We start from the raw sequence: 21,038 nt of genomic DNA on the forward strand, positions 1-21,038 counted from the left end.
TCATAAGTTCATCTTAAACATAACCGGCCTGTTCTCTTAAAAACTGTCAGCTTACCTCAGCAATCTCTGGCGTTTTGAAGTTTATAATCTTCCCGAACTCTTTGGCATGGAAGACAGATTTCACTCTTTCCTGCATATTTAGAGTTTAAATTAGATTTGCTTAAGCCTGTGGAGAATTTTTAACAAAACTAAACATAATGTTTTAGCTTCCTTTTGTACCTTGGCTTCAATCCGAAGTCGACGTTCGCCTACAATCTTTGGGTCTTTTGTGAATTCTTCAAACAGATACTGCCACTCGCAGGTCAGCTGGCCAAACGTGCCTTTAGTCACAAAAAATATTCCTCTGCAAGGCAGACCAAACAAAAAAATGAACTAGTTCATTATTAGCGTAGTATCAATGAAGGGTTTAAAACTAGTCAGAAGAAGCCCAAAAGCTGTAAGGAGCTATTTAGAAGAGATATTTGATGCTGTTCATTCAAGCTACTGCTGTGAAACAGCTAGCGAGCATTCAGTGGAAACAGAGAAGGTTAAACATATAACGGTTTTATCCCTTTCAGCTTCCAACCTCTGTTAAGGAACATGGTAGATCTGGAAATGTTCATAATCTTTTGGGGATTGCTAAAAATACACAAATGCAAACTGTGCTAATTGCTAATATGGTAAAAATGCTAACTGTGCTAAATGCTAATTCTGCATGAATGCTTTGTTAATCTCTAAAACTGGAAACGGTAGGAGGACAGTTTCAAATGTCAACCCTAAATAGCTGATATTGCCATTGATTTCAAGCTCTCCATAACCTGGCACCTCCTTACCATACTGATCTTCTTTGCTATTACACACCTGCCCAAACTCTTTGCTCTTTTTCATGCTTTCTTTTTGTCATACTCCCTTGACAACCATGAGGTCCAGAGCTTTCTCTCTCATACCTCCTTGTCTTCCAAAACATATCTGTGATTCTGACCCTCTGTCCTCATTTAAAACTCAACTCAAAACCCACTCGTTTATTTTTTGTAATCTCTGATATCAAGTTTGCTGTTACTGTGCCAGTCATTGTCTTGCTTTTATTGTTTATATTTCTACTGTTTTTATATCTTATTTGTTCGGCCTCCTTGAGTGACTCGAATGTCGTCTTCAAACAAAATGTATTATTATAGATACTGAAGATGGTACAAAGCCAGGGAGATAACACCAAGCAAGGATTTTGGAAAAAAAAGGCACTAACAGGTAAAGGCAAAACATTTTAAAAATCTCACACTTGAGCTTTATACTTTATATGTTGGTGAAAGCTGAGCCTAGTCTTATTAAGGAAATTTGAGCTTGGTCGATAATTTCTTTGTTGTAAAGATTCTCGGCAATAAATCTTGTTAATTTTCCCCTTGAACGGTGCAACATTTGTTGGAAAATCAATTTCAAAATTGAGCTGCAGAGATGAATATGTGGGTTGGGCCTCGCATAGCGTGATAAATCTCTTCTGCCAGTGCCATACAGCTGCAGGTGGAGATGGTGTGGTGCTGTGGGGCTGTTGAGATGAGATTAAGAAACCACTGGCAATATCCCATATCTCCACTTTTAGGGACAAAAGTCAATCCTCAAATGTCAATGCTTGCCCTTTTCCGAGGAGAGTGGGGTTTATCAGAGACAACCTCCAGAATTTGGGAGTAGAGAAGATGCAATAGCTTGGGATCACCTTGGCTGTGCTGTTGGTGCCAGAGTGACCAACACAATCACATTGGCTGACTTACAACAAATGCCGGCTGAGGAATGGGATGCCATCTCAAGGCAGTGAGTGGACAAGCTGGTAACCAGTATGAGGAGGAGGTGCCAACATGTGGCTGTAGACAGCTCTTCAATGCACTACTACTTTGCTAAAGGAATAAATTATTAAATTACTGATGTGACTTGTTTCTCCAACCTTCAATCATCCAATAAACAGCATGAAACATGAGTTGAAAGGAGAATCAGCTAAATGGGAATTGACAAGTTTTTCCACAAACTCAACTCTGCTGCTCAATGTAGCACCACTGAAAGAGAAATAACCAGGCGTTCCACAACGGTATCAAACTTGTTGCCAAGAAACATTGTTACAACACAGAAATAATCAACCAAAAATTAATTTCCTTTGGGATTGTGCTTAAATACGTACATTTTACGTTTATACATTACTGTTAATAACGTTAAAACATTTTAAGAGCGTTTGAGGGCAAAAACCTAAACTGTACAGCAACGCAGGCACCATTACAATGGAGAGAGGCTCTAGGGACATCAAGTGGTGAAGTTATGAACTACAACCAAATGAATACCTCTTAAGCTAACAAGCTGGATGGTACTAAATGAAGTAGGTATTTTGAGTTAAGTAAAAAAGGAGTGTCTGATAAAGTGTCAGAGTTACTTACCTCTTGGTGATCATGAAGAAGTCTGAATCGTTAACCATGGCATGAGCAAAATATCTATATTTGGCAAAGCGTCCGTTCTCAATTTTCTGCAAGAAAAAAATAATAATTTAAAGGAGAAAATACGTTTAAACTCGGACAAAAACTAAAGAATCAACACAGAAATTATTATATGAGGGTTCATTTCAAATATGAAAGCTGCCATGATCCGCAGCAAAATGAGTGAATGAAAAAGTGGAGAAAACTTAAGTGGAACGAAAAAGGAACAATGGGGTGATGAGAGTAGATAAGATGAAGCAGACAAATGAGGCTAGAATTTAAACAATCCTTTATTAGCAACAAAATCTTAAATCAAAACTACAGTTAATGAAGGATTTCTAAAATTATGACAGAGACAACATGGAAAAATCAGACAAGAATGGGATGGAGGGTGATTAAATTAAAGATACTGACTCAGTATGAAAACAGAACAAACATGTAAAAAATAAAATAGAAAAATACAATCTTCTCTTCATAAAAGCTCTGGACTTTTCCAGTCATACAGACCGCTCAAAGCGCTTTACACTAGAGCCACATTCACCCAATCGCACTCACTAACGCTCACACATTCATACACCGATACGCAGATCGGTAGGCAACTTGAGGTTAAGTGCCTTGCCCAGGGGCACATCGACATATGGCAGGAGGAAGGTGAAATCGAACCCTCTGATTGCAAGACGACTACTCTTCCTACTGAGCCACAGTCGCCTAAATGTTCAACAGTATAAACTAACAGAGATAATAATGTGCAAATCTCCAACACAGACTACAGACAGGCACCAAGACAATTCTACATCACTTCTACGGCCAATTTTAACAGTTTTACTCATCATCCTCATGCTCTGAATTAGTTTTACTCCATTCAATGTAAGCCAATCGCCTCTGTGGACATGACAAGAGAGAGGAAGGAGAGTCAGATCAAAAAGACTGGAGCTTGTTTCAACTGAGACAGAAACTCTGGAAAAGGTTCAAACCAATCTAGAAGTTGGTTCCTACTATAAAACACATTCATATAAAGGAAAAAACATTATGCAGTTTAATTTTAGCAGAATAACTCACAAATAATACCCACTTCAAAGATTCAGAGAACCATAAATGCCTGCAAACAGCTTAATCATTATGGGGTCATCTATCCATAATCCGAGTTTTCATTATTTTTATGTATCTAGAGCCTCTTTCATCAGATAAAAGTAACCGAAAACATGATGCTGCACTTCATTTTTCATTAAAATCATTTACTCATGCTGAATATAACATAAGGATGTCACCAAAATCAACTAAAAGCACGAATCTATCCTCAGACTTGTGAAGCTGCTGAAACAGATGGGGAGCAAATAAATCCCTGGTTTGAATCAGATGAAGTGAGAAGGGAAGGATCAATGAAAGGATGGGCGACGGAGGAAAATGATATGAACTATGAGCGGCAGAATTCACATAAACCAGGTGGAGGTATTGATCAGATTCAGGAACTTACAGATATTATTATTAATTATTAACTGTACTTTTTAGGAAAACCCTTTTCAAATCAACTGCTAGATGTTGGCAGCTTTGATCATTTCGTTTAAGCATCATTTTGTCAGTTTATTTTTAGATAAGGTTCTCTTTTACTTCATGTCAAACATGAAAACTTCATGAAATTTACTGTGTGGTAAAACGATTCCTAAAGGTATGGCTATCCTAAGCTGATCCCAGCTTTCAGGTAGCAGTGTGTTTAAATAGTTTATATCGAAGTAGCTGACTGCCACCAACTTCACCTTCCTGCCTGGATCTCTAGGTTTTACATCAGCCACACAGTAGAAGCTCTAAGCTGCAATAAAACATTGTGAAGAAACGTGTTAAACTACTGTTGCTAACATATCTGGGGGTTGGTGCCGCCAGCCCAGTTTAATATTGTGCTGCAGAGCTTAAAACCAAGCGACTGGGGTCATTTCCTGTGATAATGCAAGAAAGGCGGAAATGAGCGATAAATGTTGTAAGCTTGGTCTGCTTTGCGCGCACACTCCTGTTGTTAAGCAGGGACTCCTCTTACGATACAGCAGCACAAAACCTGTGCCTAATTATAGGCATGGAATTGATTTTATTGACTTTATTATACAGTAAAAATGCCGGTATCGACAAACAACCTTAAAAGCCTCAGATCAGCATTACGATAAAAATCTTCCTCAGATCATCCTCACGTAAAAGTGTTCATGTTTCCCTGAAAAATCTCGTGGCCAATTTGATGTCTAACTTCCCAAACCAGAGTCAGTTAATGTCTCACATGGTGCCGTACTGAATTTTAAGATCCAAACCAAACTGATAGAAATTACAGAAATTTAACTGAGAGATACGATAAAAGGCTTTCCAATGTGCAGTGAACTCTTACCAGGAGCATCTGACTTCCGATGCCTTCTCGCTCCTTATACGGTCGGATGACACCATCCTCGTGTATGAAGCGAGGAGGACGTAGGGAGACGACATCTTGTGAGGTCCCTGCTGCCCTGTAGGCAGGTCAAAGTAGGAAAGAAATGTATTATTTGATTACTTAAGGATGCACAACATCTTTAGTACATTCAACAGTTATTGACAACCTTGGTAAAGATGTGTCCAAGAGCCTTAAAGCACATTGTTATGGAGACCTGGTGAGCCCTATGATGACACTCACTGATGTTGTTTTCCAACAGTGAACTTTAAAGTTTTTCCCTACCATCCTGATCACTATGCATGGTGACAAGATAAACTTGTGGCCACCTCCAGCCTTGCTTGTCACTTGTTTAAATTACTTAAAACTTTGTATTTGTTGCTCTGACTGCAGCTGTGGACAAGTTTAGGTGCGTACATATTTTCTTGTAGCCATTTCCTAACTTAAGAAGATTAACTCATCTGCTTTGCTCGAATTGGATGTTCTCTTGTCTTTTCTATTTTGAAGATTGTCAAAAAGAAATGGGCCTCTATGTCACGCCATTTTATACCTGAGGGCAAACAGGAATATTTAAAAATTCCCCTCACTGAAAAAAGTTAAAAATGTATAAAAATTTGCCCTGCAATGGATTGGCGACCTGTCCAGGGTGTACCCTGCCTCTCGCCCATAGACTGCTGGAGATAGGCACCAGCTTCCCCGCGACCCACTATGGAATAAGTGGTAGAAAATGACTGAAAATTGAAAATGTTCAAAATAATATTTTTTTAATGTCCCCACTGAATAAATGCGTTTACTCAAATCAAACAGATTTTTTTCTGAAATTACCATCAGAAATAATGTATTTGCCAGAGGAGAGAATTGTAAAGTGTGCTGCAGAATAACATTCAGATAGTATGAGTATCCAACAAACAAAAAAAGTTAGAGGGGTATAAATGTATGAACGGATTCTGATTAAATATACCACCTGAGGTGAAAAGCGTCTCTCCCTATAATAATAATAATAATAATAATAATAATTTACAACAGATTGAGAAGCAGTGTATCTAAATGCAGGGTCCTACAAGGCAATCAATCTGTTGAATTCACCTCATCAGTGCGAAACCGTAAGCATGTGAACAAAAAGCAGAAACAGGAGTCATCATACCTTTTGATTCCCTGAAAAGTACTGCTGGCCATGTCGATGATGCCTCCCGTCGGCCGAGCTATCGCACCCACCAAACCTTTGCCAAAACCTTTAAAGAAGCCCACCGCTCCCTCCTTCTGTGCCCCTGCACAACAACAGATAATGTTTTTAAAAATGTTCAACATCTTTTTCTATTCAAAGAGAGTTATCCTAAACACACCTTTAATAGGTTTGGTAACAATCCCTGTGATTCCACTGACGAATCCCTGGAAAAACAAACATTTTAGGCCATATTGCAGCACTTATAAAGCCAGAAACATTACTCTTAGATGATTCAAAGTAAAGCTAAAGGAATAAAGCAAAACTAAAACATTTTACACACAGAAACCAATCCTTTTCCACCCCTGGCCAGCCCTTCTTTCAGGCCTGTAGGCTGTCTGTTCATGGTTTCTCGTCTCTTCTGCTGGAACTCCTCATCCATGGTTATTGCAGCGACGCCCTTTGCCATAGTTCCTGTTATCCTAGAGGCTGCGCCTGCTATACCCCCTATAATAAAAAATACACCAAAGTTTATCACTTTTTTTTTAAAAGGCACTACTTGTTTCTGTGTCACTTGTACATGTCACAATGCGCCTGTCAAGCAAAACCAAATTATTTCTAACTGGGACAGAAATATTTTCTACACGTTTAGAGATGCTTGACTTGTTGATACTGTTTAGGGCAAATAAATGGTTTATTTGATCACTGCGACAGTAGAAACTATTAAGTATGTTTTAACAATCCTATTTTTAACTCCACAGTAAAACATCTCGACTAATCAGAAGGTTGCAAGTTAGGAACAGTCTTTATCATTCAAGGTAATTGTTGCATCTTAAATAGACAACCGTTTTAATTTGCAGGACTAAAAGTCTCCACTAGTTTAAACAGAGTTTAATTCTTACCAACAGCTCCTCCAACCAGAGCCTTCACACCAATAGTCACTCCTTCCACAAACTCTTCAGGGCCCTGGATGGCTCCCTGAAAAACCAGCAGCACAAATGATCACAGAGAAATGAAGATATCGTCTGAGATCATGAGGTTCTAGGAGGTCAATCTGTGCTCATTTTCTTTGAAACCAGAAATTATTTTGGAGCCATTACAGAAACGTTACAGTCAACTCTCTGGGTCCAAATGAGTCAAATACATTTTATACAAAAAGTGAAACTCATTAAATTTGGTATACAGAGGGATTTATTTCCAAGTGCTTATTTTTTTTATTGTGATAATTACCGCTATCAGAGCGATTAAAACCAGAAATTTTGTTTCTCACCAAATTACCAAATTACATAAGATGAATAAATTTAAAAAAGATTTGGAATACAAAAATGTCACCTTATGTTCAGAGTACTGCATCCAAGCATATTACGGGAAAATTTAGTGGAAGAACAATGTGGGGGAAAGAAATGCTAAAGCAACACGGATAACTGCAATTTTGAGAGGTCTGTGAAGACAAAACGCATTCAGGAGTTTGGGGCAGAGTCACATGATGTGGCCGGTGACTGGAGTCAGTTCTTCAAGAGCCACCACACATACGGATCCAGGACCTGGGCTACTACAGTCAGATTCCTTGTGTTAGTCCACTTATGAACAAGACACGAAGTCAGAAGAGTTTTACCTAAGGAGACTGCTTCATGTTTCCCTTTAAGGACAAGCTTTTATTTTATAGCAGCCAATGCAGAAGATCTGAACTGGTATGTTTTCCTCTGTTTTCTGTGTCTGCAACAATCTCTGCAATCCCTTCCAGAGCCATAAAAGTGGGGAAAACTGCAGAGCCTCTCTGCACAGCTTCATCAAAAAAGCTGCTGCCTCATGCAGTCAAATATCGGTACTTTGATAATAATAATGCATACAGTCAGGACATTTTGAAGTACAGGAAAATGGACGAATGATGAATGCAATGCCAGAGCGGTAAAAAGTCTGGAGAGTTACCTTAAATACTTATTGTTTTATTAATATTTCACCATACTGTACTTCTAGCAGTGTTTTTAGACAGGAATGCTGAAAAGCATTGTCAATGTATTTGGAAAATTATTCAATTCCTTTCATCTCCCATTGGAAAAATGTACTCCAAAAACAAATTTTCAAGAAACAATTCACTTGTTTGAAATCAAATTTGCATTCAGAAGGTTGACTGTGACATTAATGCAAACAAGACATTTTGACTTTTCACAACACATGACGCCCAGACCTACAGTACAGACCAAACGTTTGGACACACCTTCTCATTCAAAGAGTTTTCTTTTCATAACTATGAATATTGTAGCTTCACACTGAAGGCATCAAAACTATGAATTAACACGTGGAATTATATACTGAACAAAAAAGTGTGAAACAACTGAAAATATGTCTTATATTCTAGGTTCTTCAAAGTAGCCACCTTTTACTTTGATTACTGCTCCGCACACTCTTGGTATTCTGTTGATGAGCTTCAAGAGGTAGTCACCTGAAATGGTTTTCCAACAGCCTTGAAGGAGTTCCCGGAGATGCTTAGCACTTGTTGGCCCTTTCGCCTTCACTCTGCGGTCCAGTTCACCCCAAACCATCTCGATTGGGTTCAGGTCCGGTGACTGTGGAGGCCAGGCCATCTGGCGCAGCACCCCATCACTCTCCTTCTTGGTCAAGTAGCCCTTACACAGCCTGGAGGTGTGTTTGGGGTCATTGTCCTGTTGAAAAATAAATGATGGTCCAACTAAACGCGAACCGGATGGAATAGCATGCCGCTGCAAGATGCTGTGGTAGCCATGCTGGTTCAGTATGCCTTCAATTTTGAATAAATCCCCAACAGTGTCACCAGCAAAGCACCCCCACATCATCACACCTCCTCCTCCATGCTTCACGGTGGGAACCAGGCATGTAGAGTCCATTCGTTCACCTCTTCTGCGCCGCACAAAGACACGCTGGTTGGAACCAAAGATCTCAAACTTGGACTCATCAGACCAAAGCACAGATTTCCACTGGTCTAATGTCCATTCCGTCTGCAGCAGAGGTGACTCTTGGTCATCCTTTCCTGGGGCGGTCCTCATGTGAGCCAGTTTCTTTGTAGCGCTTGATGGTTTTTGCAACTGCACTTGGGGACACTTTCAAAGTTTTCCCAATTGTTCGGACTGACTGACCTTCATATCTTAAAGTAATGATGGCCACTCGTTTTTCTTTACTTAGCTCCTTTTTTCTTGCCATAATACAAATTCTAACAGTCTACTCAGTAGGACTATCAGCTGTGTACTGTATCCACCTCCTGCACAACACAGCTGATGGTCCCAACCCCATTTATAAGGCTTGAAATACCACTTATTAAACCTGACAGGGCACACCTGTGAAGTGAAAACCATTTCAGGTGACTACCTCTTGAAGCTCATCAACAGAATGCCAAGAGTGTGCGGAGCAGTAATCAAAGCAAAAGGTGGCTACTTTGAAGAACCTAGAATATAAGACATATTTTCAGTTGTTTCACACTTTTTTGTTCAGTATATAATTCCACATGTGTTAATTCATAGTTTTGATGCCTTCAGTGTGAAGCTACAATATTCATAGTTATGAAAATAAAGAAAACTCTTTGAATGAGAAGGTGTGTCCAAACTTTTGGTCTGTACTGTATGAATGGTGGCTGGTTTCCTTTTAGTGTATTAAGCCGTTATTCGGTGAACGATATTCCTACCCTGTAAGGCTCATAGAAGAAAGCTTCTACACCTTCTGACAATCCTCTGATCAGCCCAAATGGGTTTCCAAGCACGTCCAGGCCCAGCACAAGCACATACATCTGTTTAATAGCCTAAAATAGACATAAATATAAACATGAGTGCCAGTCGTCTGCTTCCATGTTGTTTTTTACTTTTGATGCATGAAAAGAAAAAGCTATCTGATAAAAAAAAATTCATTTGTGTTTTCTGACCCACTGAAAATAGGCCTTTTGCTACATATTGTTAAATAGGTGCTGGATTTTAAATTTAAAAAGAAAATTAAAGAAAAAAATAATTAACCACAGGCCTATTTAGTGATGTTTCTGTGTCCATTACCTGCTTGGAGTAATGTTTGATGACCTCCCGCTGAAGCTGCTGAGTGGTGTAAAACTGGAACTTTAACTCAAAGAACGCCAGCCTGATATAAACAAGACATTCAGTCAGGAAGAACCGATTCTTCAAATCACAGGGAAATACACAAACAACTGCTGGATGTAGTTCGTGTGATTAAATACGTGAGCCTTCATACTTAAAGACAACATCCTGCACATCAGTGAGAGTCGCTCCGATACTCTTCAGCAGAAGGTTGAGGGACTGAACAGGGATGACTTCCGTTTCCCTCTTCTCCTTTAAGCCATCTTCTCCTCCTGTGCTCAGGGAGAAACTCAAATGCAACTGCAAATTAAAGCAGAAACAATTTATTATTTATTTTTTATTTGGTTTATTTATATTGCATTTATAATAAAGGCAGTATGATCCAGATCTAATTTAGATCTTTAAATCCAATTCCCAAAGCCAAATCATCCCATTTAATAAAATTCACTTAATGTGATTATTTAAATTAATTTATGTGAGTAATTTCTTTCATAAATGGAAACACATTTATTGTATAAATCACCCAGAGTGGTTTATTTAAATGCACTTTCTGTTACTTTTGATGATTATGGGTAAAAAAAAATAGAGAGAAACAAAAAAACACTCGGCCAAGTGTACTTTCTATGGGGAAGATGAAGGGTTTTATTTAATAAAACAGCAGAGTGAGTTAAGGTCCTCAACTTCCCGTTTGTTTCACCACACAAGGATGAATTGTCCACCCCACTCAATTCCCTTAATGTTCCTATAATTCTCCTTTTTGTCGCATCTTACGTATCGACAAAAAAAGCACTGGTTTTCTACTGTTGCATCTTGATTTCTGGGAAATATTTGGTATTTAAGGTTTGATAACTTTAGCACGGGTTTTACCTCTCCTTCTTACAATTACATTCACTTCATAATTTCTTTGTCTTGTAATTAAGTTTTACTATTCTTTTCTATTTACTTTGTCCGTAAATCAAGTATGATGCAGAAAACCATATTGAACCAATTTTACGTTGGCACATTAAATGTGCATGAAGTAGTTTTGCATATTACCCACCTTGATAGGGGAAATGTGGAAGTACTCAAAGAGGCTGATGGGTGATGTGTCAGTAGAAGAGACATGGTTCAGCTCTGTCTTTATTTTCTCTATGTCCTTAGAAAACAGCTTCACCTGGAGGACAAACACAAATGCAATGAAAAAATATTCGCCCTTTTAGAGATTTATTTGTTTTTGCTTTTTTTTGTCACACTGAAATGTTTCAGATTATATTATACTACTTATATTATTAAAATTATACCAATTTTAATATTGAACAAAGATAGCTTGAGTAAATACACTTGCGTTGTAAATGACGATTTCATTTATTAGACGAGAAAAAAACAACCCAAACCAAACTGGTCCTATGTGAAACAGGTCATGTCCTCCAAACCTGTGAAAACTTGCAATGAGCCAGTCACATTGCTGTGGAGCCACTCTCCTGCAGAACTGGTTTAATCCAGCTAAACTGGATAGATTGTGAAGATGAATTTCCTGTTTAAGATCATTACACAACATCTCAACTATATGTAAGTCCAGACACTCCAAAACCTTGTTTTTAGCCATTCAGTGGTGAACTTGCTAATGTACGTCTGATTACTGCCCTGCTTCATATCCCAAGTCTGTTTGAGTTTAAGGTCACAAACAAATGAGCAGACCATTCTTCTTTAGGAGTTTGAGGTAGAGAGCAGACTTTATTGTTCCATCAATTATGGCAACTTGTTCTGCTCCCGAATCAGCAAATCAGCCCCAGACCATCATAGCACTCCCACCACAATGTTTGACAGTCAGTACGTTGTTCCTTCTGTAAACCACTGTGAATGTTTTAAGTAAGGTGCAACAGGTTGCGTTACTGTAACTGTTCCACTCTACTCTAGTCAGCCCACAGAATGTTTTCCCAAAGGTTTTGGGGGGCGTCAAGATGTTTTTTCGAAATGTAAGAGGGGTCTTTGTGTTCGTTTTGGTTAGCAGTGACTCCCATGGACGTCCTTTTTGTCCAGGCTCTTTCTTATTCTAGAACCATGAACAATGACCCTAACTGAGGCATGTGAGGTCTGCAGTGCTTTATTTGTTCTGGGTTATGACATCCTGGATGAGTCCTTCGCTCTTGGAGTAATTTTGGTAGGCAGCCCACTCCGAGGAAGGTTTACCATTGTTTTTATTATTTCACCATTTGTGGATTATGGTCCCAATTTGGTTCGCCGATGTCTCAAAATCTTAAAATTGGCATTGACTGATCAATTTCAATTACTTTGTTTTTCATGTGTGCTTGAATTTATTTAGATATTTGATCAGCTCAGGGCTTGGTGTGTTGCTTTGTGGGGATCTTTTAGCATACTTCATGTTGTTAGACAGGTACTACCTAAGTGAATTATTGATGCTAAAGATCAGATAGTAATCAGGCCTAGGTGGAGCTAGTATAATTGTGCCAAAAGATGTAGTTATTCACAGTTTATTCATGATTTAACAGGGGGGGCAATGATTTTTTCCAAATAGGACCAGCTAGGTTTGGATAGCATTTGATTCCCTTAAATAAATGAAATTTCCATTTGAAAACTGCTTGTTTATTTACTCAGGTTATCTTTATCTCATAATAAAATGTGTTTTAGGTTCTGAAACATTTAGGTATTTCCCCAACAATGTATGCACACAAAAATGTATTTAAATCTATTACAAATTTAAATCAGAGATTAAGGATTTAGCAATCATCAGTGAGAGTATAACTGACCACCTCTTCTGAAATCATGACACCGGTGTTCTCAGGAGTAAGGAAGTCCAGGATGGCATACATAAAGCCCAGATCAAGCTTCAGATTCATCTCCTGAATCAAAACCATGAAGTACCTGAAGTCAAAACACAATTCATGTGGTGTTTTAAAGAGTTGACACATTACCATGGTTTGTAACAAATGAGTTGGCAGAGAAGATTAATCTGAGAAAGCACGTTTATCTATCAAGATTATGGAAGCTCAGCCATAGAAATTTATTTTTGTTTAAACAGGTATTAAATACCTAAAATGTACAGTAACACATCATAGGCAATTATGTTTTTAAGTGTCTGCCCAGCTCATCTTATCTGCTAACAAACATACCGACTGATGTCATATAAGTAAAAATGAACCTCAGAGGAAAGATGCAACTTTAGGGAAACTGGAAGCAAATAAGCTGCTTCTGGCAGTGGATGTAGGATAAATACATTAACGTAAATACATTACATGCAAAATCACTCAGATTAAGTCCCTTGTCTTGTATCTTGATGTAATTTTGGAATAAATGCAACATTTAAACAAATTTAAACTTATTCATGGCAGGTCACACATTTAGATAACACATGTTCAGTTTGCAGATCAACATCCAGAATCAAACTCCGATCTGGACTTCATTTTAGCTTCAAATAAAAATACTTCATGTGAATTCAAATAAAAACTAAACATACTTGATGCGAGAGATGTCAGAGTGTCCAGCAGTTCTGGTAACAATGCTGAGATCAATTAATGGTTTGGGTTCTGGAAGAAAAACACAATAAATAAAACTTAGAGACCAAAACTGTGGATCTTGACCAGATTATAACTAATGAACTCAGATGGTGGATTAACAGACCTGTATCTTTAGCGATTGACTTTGGGAGTTTAACAGGGGAAAAAACGAAAGGGAAGATGGCGCCTTGTAGCTGATTCTGGATCTGTAATAGAAACAAGTTATTTGTAAAACTAATGCATGGATGAAAAGGAAGTAAAACCTAATAGGAACGCAGGTGAAAACATGTCCAGAACAACAAGGTGTTTTATCAAAGAATCCATATCAAGCTTACAGGTAAATTCTGGGTTTCGACTGACAGGGATTTCAAGAATGTAACAACGAACAAGTTTTTTTTTGTTCCCAGGAAACCCATGAGATCTCAGCCAGTTTTATTTTGATCTGCTCTAAATAAAAAAAAGGCATCAAACAAAAAACTCCCACTTTAAGGACATAACCAGCATGTTCTCTGATGTTGTTTTTTGATCAGATAATAGTTAGGGACATATGCATAAAATTAGATAATCTATTAATTTCTATGTTTTGCGTTAGATGCATAATCACTACTTCTAATCAAGGAACCTGCAGCCCCTTTCTTAGCTTTTCATACAAACTTGACATTAGAGCCGTCTTGGTTTTTTAAACTACATTGAAAGAAGTTTGGGATTGTCAGATCAGACCTAAAGGAAACCTGAGAATTGGTATCAGCCTTTAAAGCCCTGATCGGTGCGTGTCTAATTTTTCCTCATACTTTACACTGCTGCTGTTATTCCTTTCATATTCCGGCCGTTTGTAGGACCCTTGACCTTTTGGTTGCAATGCAGAACGTTTTATCAGAACACATGAGAGGTAAGAAGAGCTGGACTCTTAAAACAGCGACACAGACATTTTAGAAATTAATTCAGCAGCAAACAACTGCTAGCGTTGTAAATGTTGGTAGATATTTAATTTCACCTGTATGTGGTGGATTTGGACACGGTAGGATCTCTGTCGCGGTGAGATGCTGTACTCCACCTTCACCCCGGGCAGAAAGTGCCGCCTCAGAGGAGCTTGGGTTGGCTGCAGCATGTGCATATCTGCACCGTTGGGAGTGAAACAGACCTGAGAGAGGATTAAAAAAAAAAGCCATTAGGTTTAATAATTAGATTTTAAATCATTAATATCCTCCTAATCAATCAACCCTCCTACAATAGCTGGAAAATAAAAGCTTTAAAAATCCACATGGATATCTAACAGATCATTCTGATTGTTACCATTTTTAAATGTTTGATCAAATAATTAAATTTTTTACTAAATAACAAACAAAACTTGTACTCCAACCTGAAGGTTCTCCAGTTCAGCAATGTAGTGGTCTATCGGCGAGGAATCAATGTAGTCTTTGTAGCTATTCTCCAAAATCTCAGCTTCTGCTGTACTCAGAGTCTTCCACCGATCCTTCTTCTTAGGCTTGATCTCCCACACCATGTCGGAGCTAAACAGGACAACAGGTATAGAGAGGTGTCTTTTATGTACGTTGCTCCTGCAGATTTGACCTGTAATTAACCATTTGTTAAACGAAGAAGAAATGGGACATCACCTTGTGATTCCAATGAAAGAGACCTCCTGGCTGTTGGTGTTGTTCACCAAAGATATGCCCACATTCTGCAGAGACAGGATGGTTTCCTGTTCAGCCCGCTGCAAGCTTTCGTTTTCCAAAAGCTGTTTGAAGACCCGCTTATCCTCGGTGAACAGCACAACGCGCTGGAGACCTTTACATCAAAAACAAAATGAATTATTCAGTGGGAATCTGATGTAAATGTAAAATGGCAGAATCCAGGAGGTACAGAAATTGTAGGATCCGGTAACCTTACCTTCGTAAAAAGGAATCACATAAAGTTTCCCCTCTTTGCTTAGATGCTCATCCATCAGTTCCTGATGAAAAAGGAGAAATACTCTAGTTACTCTAGTCACCAACATCATGGAAGTTATTGAACTATATCTAAAGTTTAACATTGTCCAAACAGACTGTTTGTCTAGTGAAACTGGATGAAGAAAAAAAACCTGCATCTCCAAAAACACACAATTACAAAGTAAACTTTTTAATTAAGTGAACCATGTCCTGAATTACCTCCTAAATTTGCATTGAAGTTCTGCACAGGCCTGGTAAGGAGCCACAAATATGACTCAGATGTGTTGAACCAGGAGAATATCTTCTAAAACAGGAGTGGGCAACTCAAATCCTTTAAGGGTTACGTTTTCGATGCGTCTCTTCTTCAACACACCTGAATCAAATGTAAGGCTCATCTCTACGTCTGTGCAGAAGTTGACAGCAGACCGAGGAGGTAGTTCAGCCCTGAAGGACTGGAGTTGCCCACCCCTAGTTGAGATGAAGATGAGAGACACTGGACCCAACAATAAAGAGGACCTAACGGCCGCTATCAAAGCAACCTGGACTTACTTCACACATTAGCAGAGTCACAGGCTGATCGCCTCCATAACATGCTGCATTGATGCAGTAATTCAAGCAAAAGGAACCTCCACCAACTAGTATTTATATTGTACAGTACAGTACATGCATTTCATTAGGCCGATGTTTGTCCTTTTATGTTGGTCTTACGTAATATTCTATTTTTTCTGAGAAACTGAATTCTGGGTTTTCATTAGATATAAGCCATAATTCTCTAAACTAACAGAAATAAATACAAATGAAATAGATAACATTAAATAGAACAATTTACAGAACAAATTATATACGTCCCCCCTTGTTTCTTAGGTATGAAGAGCCCATTCAACCTCAGGTACAGTACCTTCTCCACCTTTAATTCCCCACTGTTCTGGCCACATTTCCACCTAAGCTCTCTCGACCCGGTGGGCTCAGTCCAGGTGTAGTACACGGCTTTTCCAGCCTCTAGTTCTTCCCACTCTGCCTCCTTTTGAGACCTAAATGAATCCAGAGGCACAAAGAGTAACGACGTTATCAGTTTGTACTGTAAAAAAAAAAAAAAATCACTCTTAAAATAAGAAAACAGAATAAATTTAAAGGAAAATACAACAAAGCGCATGCAACTACCAACACAAGAGAAAACAACTGCATAAAACAACAGAACATACAATCTATACACCAAAAGCTCAGTCTTTCCTGGAAAGGTTTGCCAATAATTATTGTAAAAAGAAAGTACACCCTCTAACAGTTCTAGGGGTTTATGGGCTGGTCTTCAACAGGTTCTAAAACAATGTGCATCTAATCTTAATTTAATATTTTATTAAAGATGAAGCCAAAATGGAAAAGTTTGTAGAAGTAAATGTAAAGCACAGAATCCCTAGATAAGCACAAACTATGTAAAACCCCAGAAAGGAAAGAAGGTGAACTTCTACAACTGTGTGTACAATCAGTTTGAATAAGTATGAATCTTTTAAAAGATTTACACAAAGCAAGAGATAAATGGGAAGGCCACCATCTAGAAACAGAGATGAACTGTAAAGGAATGCTCATAATTGTGAGAGAAGTACTGGGAGTAAAGGCAGAATCCCATCAAGCCGGCAGAACATCAGGGAAGTCATTGCTACAAGTTAACAGATTTCATTAAAATAAAATTATTAGCTTTAGGTGTGTAAACTGCTCTGTTTACAAAATGTTTAAGATTAGCAACAAACCAGTCAGAGCAGAGGAAATACTTTCAAAATTACTGAAAGGCTATGGAGAACAGAAATATTGAAAGCTTAGTTACAAATTTGCAAAGATGTGAAATCAGGTTGCACAATCAGAGGTAAAACAGGCTTCTATTCATCTCTACCCGAACTCCTTATCCACACTCAGAACTAAGGTCGAAGAACCTTTTAACATCATAATGATTCTCATCTTTTTGCTTTGCTGTAAATGAATTTCTGCCCTCATCACTTTGCTCTGCTCACACTGTATAATTTATTTGACTACAGACCCATTCTGACTTTGACAGGAATCAGTAGTTTTACATTACCTAATGTGCATTTCCCTTAACAAGGAAATGTATTAGAGAAAGGCTAGTTAGTGGAGCTGAGAGGAGTTAAAAAAAACAACATTTTATTTATTGGTCTCATCATGGTATACCACAACATTTCTGCATTAAAAACGTATTCTTTCTCATTTATGTAATATTTTACCAAAAAAAAATTCCATTAGTTGTAAACCATATTCATATTTGACTAAATTAACAGAAAACACTTTAAATATATCACTCTGTGTGTAATTAATCTTTCTGATATATGAGTTTCATTTGTTGAATTAAATTACAGAACTAAATGACCTGTTTGATGATGTTCTGATTTACAGCTTTACATTAGGAACAACAATAAAATGTTTTACTTTCTTAGCATAGTCCTATTTATTGACATGTCTCTGTACATATGCCCTTATTAATTATTTAAAATAATAAATCGATTCTTTAATTGCCTTCTTGTTAACAGATAAAAATGGTAGAGACACAAGAGATTTGTGTCATTTGTTTGTAGATTACCATACAAACACGATGTAGACGTTTTTTTGGATGGAAAAAAGCACTGTGGTGCAGTACAGGTCAGTGCACATCCACATTAGTATTACAGCTTATAGAAGTCTCATTATAAATGCTTTTCCAAAAGTACATTTGACCAAATTCTTACATTAAAACTAACAAATCAAATCCAACTATTTAAATACCTAAGGGTCTGTAAGACAAAAGTAAAGATATTCCTATTTTCCCTAATAAAATCGGAAAAGAGCAGCCCTGCTGTTACAGACAGCCCCATAATGAGAAGCCTAATGACATGTTGAAGTACTTTTTCAAGCAATCAACAGGTCTACCTCTAAAATATAATGGATCTCTCCTAGTATGTTTTGCATGCTGCTCCAATTCTTTAATTCCTGAATCCTCAACCTGAGCTCAGAGTGTGTCAAAAGAGTTTCATTTTTTTCTACCTGTCCTCCTCCACTGAGAAGGAAAGGTCGAACAGCCCGTCAGCCACCCAGTCGGTCTCTTTCCGGGTGCTGCATGAGCCACACAACAAAAAAATAAATAAACCAGTCACCATCAACAAAAATAAACATTGTTATTTACTATTAATTAAATTGTTTAACAGAGATACACCGATCAATTGGCCAGAGAATATGATGTTTTTGTGGACTAGGAGTCAAACGCTGAAAAATATTAATACAATTTTACCAGTTTAATCAGTGTATCAAAACTATGAACTTCCACCGTTTCCTGCCAGTAAACTGTCAACAAACAGGAAGTACTTTGATGCACGTGTTAAGAGTTGAACAGAAAACAGGTAAAGGTTAGGGACAGACTATTTGATGCATAGGTGGGGATAATTTTCCAATTATTTCAATTTCTGTTCGGTTTAAAAAACACTTCTATCATGCTCAGAAAGAAAAACAAATGCAATCCATCGTTATTGGCATCAGCAGGTGAGACCACAAAGAACCCAAAACTGGTACTGGTCAAGAAAAACCCAATCGGTGCATCTCTATTGGAGCTGAAAAAACTAAAATGTTTCCTTTAACAAGCGCACAGAACATCTGTAACTAAAATGTTAAACGCTACATATGAAGAAATTATTGATAAAAGTATAAAAACAAGCCCATTTCATGTCATTGACTGGTGAGAAGATCTGAAGTTCTGTCCTGGCCCTCCACTCCTCAATGTGTTCACATCACTGCATGCATGCACAGAATATTAAGTACTGCACTTACTTTAAATAAAGCTTTCATGGCTCAATGACATTTAAAAGATGCAAACACAGAACATGATCTAATCATGCACTCTTTTCTTTTTTTCACTGCAATCAAAACTCAGCATGTTGCAAAAAATAGTTAGTTTGTATACATTCACTGGAGTCCTCAAATGTTTTCAGCCTTCACTTTAGACTTCTAGACAGGGATTTTCACCCAAGCTATAAACATTAAAAGGTGTAACAAAGTGAGAGCAAGGTAGCAAATCATGCAAATCATCATGACCGATGCTTGTATTGTATGGTGTGGTTCTCTTACAAAGCGTTCAAACATCCCATTTATCCTGATCAAACAAGAACTACTCCCAACCATTAGTCTACATAAGCCTTTTAGAACGAGAGTTTTTCTGCCATGTTTGTTTTTACAACTGTGGGTCAGACGCAGTCGACCTTTGACCAGACTACGTGCACTGGAAAAAGAGGACGTTTCTCACGGAAAGCAAAATGGAGGAAAACAGCTGTAACTTTTGTTAGAATGTCTCTGAAAATAAGGATTAATTCATTAAAATTATGTGTCAATAAACTATTATAGTCACTGTCATGGATTTCCCTACCTCTGTCTGAACTGAAGAGTTTGTTCTTTGGTATGGTTGATGAGGAGGAAAGGGGCCGCCCCATCATGGTACTCGGAGAATCGGATGGTGGCCGAGTGCTCTGATAGGTTTACATCAACAATGATCCCGCCCACCTGAAATAACAAAGTGAGAAAAGAAATTAAGTTGCTTCCTTTAAGTCCCCTGATTAAATAATTGTGTTTTTACTTACAGAGTTGTCCAGATGGAGCAACAGGCAGTTCTCTGCTCTGGTGAAATCAATAGTCTGAGGAGGCGCTAAACATCCTTCTAATTTGATCTTCAGACGCTTGGTGTCATTCTCAGGCCAGAAAGGAACAGCCGACTAAATAAAGGCAAAAATAAATAAAACGAACAACAAGTAGGCATTTTAATTGCTATGATTCTGTGATATTAAAAATAACCTTATAATATCTGAACATATTATCTAGTATTTTGTTAACTGATTTTTATCATGTCATATTAAAATAATACAACATATTACACACTTTACTAAAAATACATTTAAGTCAGAAGTACAAAACTCACTTCTAAAAAGAAAAAGGAAAGTTTCTATAATGCAACAAAAACCATAAAGAAGATACAAAAAAATGTAAACAAAACCTTCTGACCTTTGTGTTCATGAGGAATACATAAACACAACAAAATAAGTATAATTCAATAGATGTATGAAAAATGGTGTTGAAAAATCTAGTATCTAGTTTGGGGTAGACCTGTTCTGGCTCTGCTTGAGTCCAGTTTTCTTGGCCATCCTCACATATGAAAACCCGGTGCTTGGTTCTGTTGACCAGCATATAAAATGGCACAAAGGTCACGATACGGGTGAGACTGAAACTGCTTGCGTCGATCTTCACGCCAACCTGGGAGCAGACAGACATCAAACAAACAAACATACAATAAATGATGATCATATGCATTTCTTTAAGAGCAAAACAAAACACACATGTGCATTTTAATAAATTACAATTTCATCTCAAATGAGTCTGTTCCAAGAAGGAACTTGTAGACTCATTAAACACAAAGTGGTACATCTCAAGCATTTATTTCTGCTTTTTCTAATTTTGATAAATATGGGTTCCAGCTGATGAAAACCCAACATTCACATTCTCAGAAGATAAGAATTAAAAAAAGATTTTTAATACAGGAATGTTATAGCCAAAT

General features: G+C 37.8%; 1 protein-coding gene across 4 annotated transcripts in view; it reads right to left on the bottom strand.

Moving 5' to 3' along the window:
* The window catches only part of vps13a (vacuolar protein sorting 13 homolog A), a 60,815-nt gene that overhangs the window by 1,195 nt on the left and 38,582 nt on the right, over positions 1 to 21,038 (bottom strand). Inside the window, exons 52-75 of one of the 4 annotated variants that reach the window (XM_047380755.1) lie at positions 20,591 to 20,737; positions 20,071 to 20,202; positions 19,860 to 19,993; positions 18,491 to 18,559; positions 16,365 to 16,497; positions 15,429 to 15,489; positions 15,155 to 15,326; positions 14,899 to 15,049; positions 14,533 to 14,679; positions 13,663 to 13,744; positions 13,499 to 13,568; positions 12,795 to 12,906; positions 11,084 to 11,197; positions 10,199 to 10,344; positions 10,006 to 10,087; positions 9,648 to 9,761; positions 6,895 to 6,970; positions 6,336 to 6,499; positions 6,174 to 6,219; positions 5,975 to 6,098; positions 4,795 to 4,909; positions 2,394 to 2,479; positions 220 to 343; positions 56 to 130 (exon numbers count right to left, since the gene is read on the bottom strand). In XM_047380755.1, the coding sequence (XP_047236711.1) occupies positions 56 to 130; positions 220 to 343; positions 2,394 to 2,479; positions 4,795 to 4,909; positions 5,975 to 6,098; positions 6,174 to 6,219; positions 6,336 to 6,499; positions 6,895 to 6,970; positions 9,648 to 9,761; positions 10,006 to 10,087; positions 10,199 to 10,344; positions 11,084 to 11,197; positions 12,795 to 12,906; positions 13,499 to 13,568; positions 13,663 to 13,744; positions 14,533 to 14,679; positions 14,899 to 15,049; positions 15,155 to 15,326; positions 15,429 to 15,489; positions 16,365 to 16,497; positions 18,491 to 18,559; positions 19,860 to 19,993; positions 20,071 to 20,202; positions 20,591 to 20,737 (2,676 nt within the window). Of the gene's footprint in view, positions 1 to 55; positions 131 to 219; positions 344 to 2,393; positions 2,480 to 2,701; positions 3,312 to 4,794; positions 4,910 to 5,974; positions 6,099 to 6,173; positions 6,220 to 6,335; positions 6,500 to 6,894; positions 6,971 to 9,647; positions 9,762 to 10,005; positions 10,088 to 10,198; positions 10,345 to 11,083; positions 11,198 to 12,791; positions 12,907 to 13,498; positions 13,569 to 13,662; positions 13,745 to 14,532; positions 14,680 to 14,898; positions 15,050 to 15,154; positions 15,327 to 15,428; positions 15,490 to 16,364; positions 16,498 to 18,490; positions 18,560 to 19,859; positions 19,994 to 20,070; positions 20,203 to 20,590; positions 20,738 to 21,038 lie in introns of those variants that run through there. The other 3 variants (XM_047380754.1, XM_047380757.1, XM_047380758.1) reach the window with 3 other exon arrangements.

The sequence above is a fragment of the Girardinichthys multiradiatus genome, chromosome 12 (assembly GCF_021462225.1).
Source record: "Girardinichthys multiradiatus isolate DD_20200921_A chromosome 12, DD_fGirMul_XY1, whole genome shotgun sequence".
In the NCBI taxonomy this organism is placed as follows: Eukaryota; Metazoa; Chordata; class Actinopteri; order Cyprinodontiformes; family Goodeidae; genus Girardinichthys; species Girardinichthys multiradiatus.